Genomic DNA, 8,363 nt, shown 5'->3' with positions numbered 1-8,363 from the left:
AAGAAAAGAAAAGAAAAGAAAAGAAAAGAAAAGAAAAGAAAAGAAAAGAAAAGAAAAGAAAAGAAAAGAAAAGAAAAGAAAAGAAAAGAAAAGTGAGGGCTGCTGTGGATTAAGACAGCTTAAATATACAAGATGGCCAAAAGCAGTGCATAAACACTGGGCTCTAGTGCATTTTGGAGGCCAACTCCAAAAACTTAAATATGCATTAGCAATTTGATGATGGGTCTTAGTGTTATTGCCACTAGGTAAAAACAGATTGTATTTAGATAAGAAAAGTTCTTACTCATACTAGAAATACAGTTAGTATTTAAGAGGTATTTGTGTTTACAAGTTATTTTCAAAAGTTAGAAAAATATGGCAAATGTAACAGTAACAGTCTTTTAATCTAGGCAACAGCTGTACACTATACAGGTATTCATTACACTATTCATTCAACTTTTCATTTTTGAACATCCTTATAACAAACAAGAAAAAGGAAAAACAATTCAAAATTAAAACAAAGACAACCAAATGTACTGTGCAAACCTTGATTAAAAATTAAAGCAAAGACAACCAAATGTACTGTGCAAACCTTGATTAAATTTTAGTTCATGAAAAACAACTAAAAAAGACACCTTTGAAATGACAGAAAATGGCCTGGATGTTACATGATATTAAAGAAATTGTTAATTCTCTTGGGTATGACAATACTATTTTGGTTATGTAGGATGATATCCTTAATCTTGGGAAATGATAGTCTAAGCTTTTAGGGATGATAGTCGCAATGACTACAACATTCTTTGAACCAGTTCTGGGAAGAAGAAAAGACACATAATAAAAACTATACAATCTCTACCTATCTAGCAAACATGTTAACAACTATTAACTTACATGGTGTGTTTGTTTTGGAATGATCATTCTATTCTTTCAGCTTTTCTGTATGTTTACCTAAGTCTGTAACAGAGAGTTTAAAAACATGTAAAAGCTAAAATAAGACCATATTAACATTTCCTGCCAGATGTGGCATAGATATAGATATAGATACAGATATAGATATTCTCTGCACTTGATAAGACTGAGGCAGGAAGATGCCCTGAGTATGAAGCCAGACTGGGCTCTAGAACATGTTAGAGCCCAGCCTGGGATAGAGCAAAAGCCTTATTTGAAGAAAAGAAAATGGCCTTGTTTGATACCTGCAATATTTTGAATACAAGAAAAATATATATGGACACTATTTAAGAAGCTTGAAACCTAAGATATATGATGTCTAAAATCTTTGAGACAGAGTCTCTCTGTATAGCCTTAGATACACAGTTTCAGGAACTTGCTGTGTAGATCAGGCTGGCCTCGGCCTAAGTGCTGGGATCAAAGGCATATACCATTTTATCTAAAGTATTTATTTGCCAACCAAATTCTCCATAGTTGTATTTCTAAAGATAAGACCTCTAATCTGCATAACTGAAGTGTGTCTCAACATTTAAAAGGTCACAAATTGAGTTTGTTAAACTTAAATCTCACACACTATTAAGGCAAGCTTATTCAAGTAGAAGTGAGATTTTATAATTACAAAAAAAACCGAAAAATTTTCTCCTCAATGGGGTCTTAACTTTTCCTAAGAAAGCAATTCCAGAAGGAAGCCTTAATAACATTTTTATAATGATAAAACCAAATGCCTAGTGAATGGTGATAACCACTGTTAAGTTGTAGGTGCGAAAGGAAATCAGCAACTAAACTACCCAACAGCCTTTTAGCCACTATACTTACTGCCTATCTTGAACACTGATAATTGAAATGTAGACTAGCCTAGCAGCTCCAAATTTATAAACTAACTGCTATCAGTTAGCCATTTATTGTCCCGCAAGGGAAGAAGTTTTACTTTCTACTTCACAAATACTTTCTACTTCTATCTAAATTGAAACTGGGGGACAAGGTGCTCTGTTTTAGTGGTGAGGAAGCATTCGAATTTAATGTATAAAGACAAAACATGAATCCCCAAAGAAAGAGAGCAATAAAAACAATAGTAAAGGTAGAAAAAAATCAAAACCTAAGTAGCAAACACGGTTTACATAGATGATGTGGAGATGGGTCCTACTGAATAAAAGTAAGTAAATTTTTAAATTTTAATTATTTGTCATATTAATAAATTCTGAGAATAAAGATAAAATTCCATAAAATTGAGCTTTCTAGTAAAGATAATGACACTTCATAGCATTTCAAAAGGAAAAAAAACATGCCAGGCTGCTGAGTATTATTTAAAGGCACAAATTTGTTTATTTGTAAAATGGTATAATCAAACTTTTTTTCCCACAAGATCCGGTAACTAAAGCTGAGTGCTTTAGCATGGAGGGTATCTGTCAACCAAGTTTTGTGTGCTTTCTAGAAAGAAGGAAAAATGCAAGAGGTAAACAGAGTCCCAGAGGTAACCATGTGATTAGAAACCAATTAAGTTAAGCAATTACTGAAGCTGCGCTCTCTCCTTTGGGCAAGAATGGATCACAAGTGAGACTCTGATATAGAAATGAAGATGCTTTTATGCAAAAAGGCCAAGGTTGTTTTAAAGAAAGTATCTTTTTAAAAAGATTTATATGGTAGAATGTACACAGAAATGCTTTATGAGTATACATAGAAGATTTATGGCCTACTAGTTTGGAAATGTCAAAATGTTTTTAGACATAGAACTTGTTTTCATGGCTAACTTTAGTATTCACATTAAAATGAGGGACAGATATAGGCAAGAGTATGGAAGACTATCATCAAGAGCTATTGTATGTGTCCTTACTGCATTTTAAGTAAGAAAATGCATTTAATGTATATGCACCATGCAAAACTATAAAAATCCTCAATGTCAATTCTAGCATGGATGACTTAAATTAACTTTTAAAAATAATCTAGCCCATTTCACATTAAGAAAAGCTAAAGTAAATTTGTAGTATTTGTATCACATCATAATCCAACCTTAAGGGTACTTGAAAAGTTGAACTATTCTACTACCTACCTGGTTTATTCTTCACCCACAAAATGTATTTTTAAAATTCCTAAATGCATAAGATATAACAAAATTGGCATCTTATACAGAAAATATTCTTATAAACTATTCCTTTCTTGACTCCTGACCAACTCTGGGAATCTTATCTATAGACATCTACTTTAAATTGAGGAGTCCTGTCTATCGCTTTCAAAGGCACCAACCTTCTCAAAAACGCTGGATGGAGTCATCAGACAAAACCTGATGTTCTGAATGATGGTATCTGTGTGTCTCCACCGTCGTCTATCATGTCGCAGCCAAGACTGCACAGCCTCGTACAGCTCTATTTCTGGAAACCTGCTCAGATGATCATTATCCAAATAAGACATGAGCTTCTCGAAGCTCAGATAAGACAAGAAGTCAGGCCTGGACATTAGTGGCACGAAGTTGTCTAGCAGGAAGGCATCCAGCTTCTCCCTGACTCCCTCGATGTTAACACCGAAATCATCTAACAGTCTCATAATTTCCGCACAATTTTCTAAGCAGATTTTGGCTAAGAGAAAAGAGCAGCAGAATTTCACCACTTCTATAAGCTGAACATACATTGCTGCCTGAAGGATTTCATGAACAGTGTTCATACTTAGTTCTATAGTTCCATAATACATAAACTGAAGAACGTGGCTGAAACCAGTAGCTGTTAGACCTTTCAAGTGAATTTTGTCCTGATCTCGTTCCCTCATGTCTGCTGTGAACATAATTCTGAAGTAATCACTCTGAGTGGCCAAGAGAGCTTTATGGGCCTGGAACTGATGGTCTTCAATAACCAGAGTGACATCGAGAAGCAATCCCTCCTCATACAGTGCTCTGAACCCAGCAGAGACACTGGTGTCATGGATGGAGGAACAGAATCCTTCCACGTCCCCTGCCATGAATCACCTGGAAAAAAGTAATTAAAGAAAATGGTATTAATCATGACCATACATTGAGAAGATATTATTAAGAGTTGTAACATATATATTAGGTCTACTAGTGCAAAGTCCTAAGTATATAAACTCTTAAAGAGAAGGCAACCTTCTATGAAAGTTTCCAAGCTAATGTTTTTGGCTTCCTACCTAGGATAGAGACTCTACTAAAGACAGATCTATTAAACAGTGGTGGTAACCTGTTAACTTATAAACAATACTAACCTATCTGACTTTATACTAAATTCATCAAATATATTCATGTTTCAAAATTAGGAATACAAAAGATTTCATAAACAAACAGTTATGAAATCAGAGCTGGAGAGATGGCTCAGTGGGTAAGAGGACTAACTGCTCTTCCGAAGGTCCAGAGTTCAAATCCCAGCAACCATATGGTGGCTCATAACCATCCATAACAAGATCTGACGCCCTCTTCCGGAGTGTCTGAAGACAGCTACAGTGTACTTACATATAATAAATAAATAAATCTTTTATTTATTTATTTATTTATTTATTTATTTATTGGTTTTTTTCGAGACAGGGTTTCTCTGTGTAGCCCTGGCTGTCCAGGAACTCACTCTGTAGACCAGGCTGGCCTTGAACTCAGAAATCTGCCTGCCTCTGCCTCCCGAGTGCTGGGATTAAAGGCGTGCGCCACCACGCCCAGCTTTAAATCTTTTTTTAAAAAAAGGAAAAGCCAATAAATAAATAGAAAAGTCTCAAAATATCTAGAAATTCATCCCAAAGAAAATAATTGGACAAATATGTCAAGTTGTACAGATAAAATTCTTCTTCCTAACATTATGTATAATAAACCATTATAAAGTATCTGACACAGCAGCATGCATCTGGGAGTTCCAAATATTTGGAGGCTGAAAGAGAAAAATCACTTGAATCCAGAGTTCTAGGCTAGCCTAGGAATGATGAAGGTGAAAGAAAAGAAAGAATGGAAATGGTTGGAGGAATGAAGGGAGGGTAACAAACAAAACTTGCTGAGAATTCAAAGTCAGCCTGAGTTACAGAGCAAGTTCCAGACAAGCTCCTGTCTTGGGCTACATAGACATATCTTCCTTGCCCACAAAAAAAATATTCAAAAGTTTAACACTTATAGGGCATGTGGAACATACCTATAATCCAAACACTCAAGAAGCAGAGGCAAGAGGATTGCAGTATATTCCAGGCAAGCCAGGGCTACATAACAAGACACTCTAAAACAAACAAACAAATTGACAACGAATTATTAAATAAATATGGTATAACAGATAAGAGTGGTGATAGCAATCTTCCTAGTCTACCAAAGGTTGTTTATTAGATGTTACCACAATATACTGAGTATACCTCCAAAAATAAAATACATATGTATTTGTTCAGATGAGAAAAAGTCTGGAAGAACAGATAACAAAACGATGAACCTAGGTAGTAAGTTTTAAGAACACTTCTTTTCTTTTACACTTATCTGATTAACCTCATTTTGGGGGGTGGGGTTCAAGACAGGGTTTCTCTGTGTAGCCCTGGCTGTCCTGGAACTCACTCTGTAGACCAGGCTGGTTTTGGGGTTTTTTGTTTGTTTGGTTGGTTGGTTGGTTTTTCAAGACAGGGTTTCTCTGTGTAGCCCTGGCTGTCCTGGAACTCACTCTGTAGACCAGGCTGGTTTTGGGGTTTTTTGTTTGTTTGGTTGGTTGGTTGGTTTTTCAAGACAGGGTTTCTCTGTATAGCCCCGGCTGTCCTGGAACTCCCTCTGTAGACCAAGCTGGCCTCAAACTCAGAAATCTGCCTGCTTCTGCCTCCTGAGTGCTGGGATTAAAGGCGTACGCCACCACACCAGGCTTTAACCTGATTTTTTTAAGAAACAGATGACTACTTTTTTTATTTTTACAGTACATAATTTTAAAGAAAAGTAAAAAAAATTCTACATAGTTAAAAAATGAAACTAAGTACAATTAAAATGAGATCTAGGAGTTTGAGCATGGAGGCCTATCTTTAATTCCAACACTAAGTGAGGAGAGGCAAGTGTATCTCTCTGAGTTCAAGGCCAGCCTTACTTACATAGCAAGTTCAGCCTACCCAGAGCTACACAATGAGACCTTATCTCAAGCAACAACAAAACAGATCTATGGCTCAGAAGTAGAGTGTGTATTTAGTATTAGGCCCTGGGTTCAATTTCAAGCATCACGAAAATATAAATAACAAAAATAAATTAGGGCCAAATAAGGCAAAAATAAACTAACTTATCTAGTCTATTTATGAATTGAAGTAATTTTTCCCACTAACACCCACCTCAAGCCATCTTCTATCTTGTTCTTTCTTTGCTTCTAGCTTCCTCTCTAACCGTTTCTCCACTCTTGAATGCCATCAAAAATCCTTCCAATGTGTTCTGTAGAATCTTCTTTTATTATATACAAATTTCATTACACGTATATGTTGGTCCAAAGTCCCTTCTCCATCCTCATTTAAATTAAACATTTTTCCTCAAATTTCCACCTTCCAGACATCCTGTTTCTATCCCTACCTTCAATATTCTTAGAAAAAAAACTCTTTCAAGGCATAGAGATATTTCTTATCCTTTCCTTAACTTTTGACCATTCTTTTCATAAATAAAACCTAGGCCTTTTAATAAGATAAAAAAAATCCATCTTATCTGCCCAGTACAGGGGAATGCCAGGGCCAGGAAGCAGGAGTGGGTGGGTTGGGGAGCAGGGCAGGGGGAAGGTATAGGGGACTTTTGGGATAGCATTTGAAATGTAAATGTAGAAAATATCTAATAAAAAATTGATGATTCCATCTTCTGTTGTCTCTTGTTACACATTGCTTGATCAATGGCTCTCCCATCTGACTGGCACCTGGCTAAATTATATGTACTTATTCAGCATTCACAAAAGGCAATGCACACAAAAACTGAGACATAGCCCCCACTATCTCTCAACTTCTATATACTGTCTTTATTCCACTGCAAACTTTTAAGACCTGCCTTCATCCAGAACTAACTCTACATCTGAAATCTAAACTATCAACTTCCTAATAAACACTGTTTCTTTTAAAGAAATAAACGCACCATATAGTGCAAGCTGGTGGAAGACTCTTTAGGCCTCCTGCCTCCCAAGTGCTAGGATCATAAGCCTGTACCACCACAGCTAGTGACCTTCCTCTTCTTCACTTGCCTTATCATATCTTAACTTTATCACTTTTTTACATTTTAACACTTTCTCCTATCAGATAGCAACTCCTGCCAGGGCCTTCGTTTTCCTTGTCTCTTTGCCCGTCCTACATACCTTCTAACTAAACAAAAACCATGCTGATCTGTCTTTCACTCTTAAGGTAGACCTTCAGTGTCTATGGAGGTTTTTTTTTTTTTAAAAAACAACTGTAAGGCCATTCCCTACTGGTGAGTACTAATACACGATCAAAACGATGTTATCAAATTAAGCTTAACTGATATGGACAAATCTCTGGAATGTTATAGCCAAGCCACTGAAGGAGAGGTGGTTTCCAGAAAGGGTTTCAGAGTCTCACTCTGCTACAGTCCAGACCTTGAACTCACAGCATCTTCCCGTTTCAGACTTCCAAATCCCAGATATACAAAAGAATACCGTATGTTCCATAATGCAGCCACTTTGAAAACAGTCTAAAATTCCTCATGTTTTTGGAATTGTATGTTTGAGCCCTCTGCTGAAACATTACCTACAGATCATGCCAGGCTTTGAAGAACACAATCACAAGATGTAGAAGTCAACATCTGTGGCTCTGAAATCCTACCAAGTAACAATGCTGGGACCTAATCTCAATTCCCTTTCCCTCTGCTTGGGTGTTTGAAACAAGAGCCTTTCCAACTAAGCAACTGGCAACACATCTGACTCCTGTCACTACTCTATCTCCTCCTAGAGGCAACACCTGCCAATCTCACTATTCTATTACTATAGCTCCCCTGATATTTACTGAAGGAAGAGCACCTGTGTGCCAGGTACTACATTACATATGGATATATGTGCCAGTCAGGAATCTTCTCTGTAGAATAGATGTGGTTAAGAAGGAAAAGGCAGCATTCAAGACAGTAAGCCACCACTCCTCCACTCTTATGGAAGGTGATCACTAGATTTCCTACTGCTTCAATATGTTATCTATGACACCATCTTTTAATTTCTTGACTTTTTAACCTATTTAGTCACTGTTGAATCTGGCTTGAGCTCACATAACAAAAAAATGTTAGTAAGAAAAAAATCTGAAAACTAGGTGGAGTGGCATATACCTGAAATCTCGGTGTAGAAGGGGGGGGAATAGGAGTTCAAAGTCATCCTTGGCTACAAAGCGTAGGTCAAAACTAGCCTGGGCTACACCAGATCCTGACTCTTAAAAATAGTCTGAGACTCCATTGCTGGTGAGATTGCAAGCTTGTACAACCACTCTGGAAATCAGTCTGGCGGTTCCTCAGAAAATTGGACATAGTACTACCAGAGGACCCA

The 8,363-nt window shown here is 36.8% G+C and overlaps 1 protein-coding gene across 3 annotated transcripts in view; it reads right to left on the bottom strand.

Moving 5' to 3' along the window:
- Klhl15 (kelch like family member 15) overlaps positions 1-8,363 on the bottom strand; it is a 45,402-nt gene that overhangs the window by 21,009 nt on the left and 16,030 nt on the right. For all 3 annotated transcript variants that reach the window (XM_029534478.1, XM_021188256.2, XM_021188257.2), the window contains one exon: positions 3,169-3,880. In XM_029534478.1, the coding sequence (XP_029390338.1) occupies positions 3,169-3,873 (705 nt within the window). In that variant the 5' untranslated portion in view covers positions 3,874-3,880. The remainder of the gene's footprint in view (positions 1-3,168; positions 3,881-8,363) is intronic.

Source organism: Mus pahari, chromosome X, assembly GCF_900095145.1.
Source record: "Mus pahari chromosome X, PAHARI_EIJ_v1.1, whole genome shotgun sequence".
Classification (NCBI taxonomy): Eukaryota; Metazoa; Chordata; class Mammalia; order Rodentia; family Muridae; genus Mus; species Mus pahari.
The sequence above is the reverse complement of the archived record's forward strand: the minus strand, read 5'-3'. Positions and strand labels throughout refer to the sequence as shown.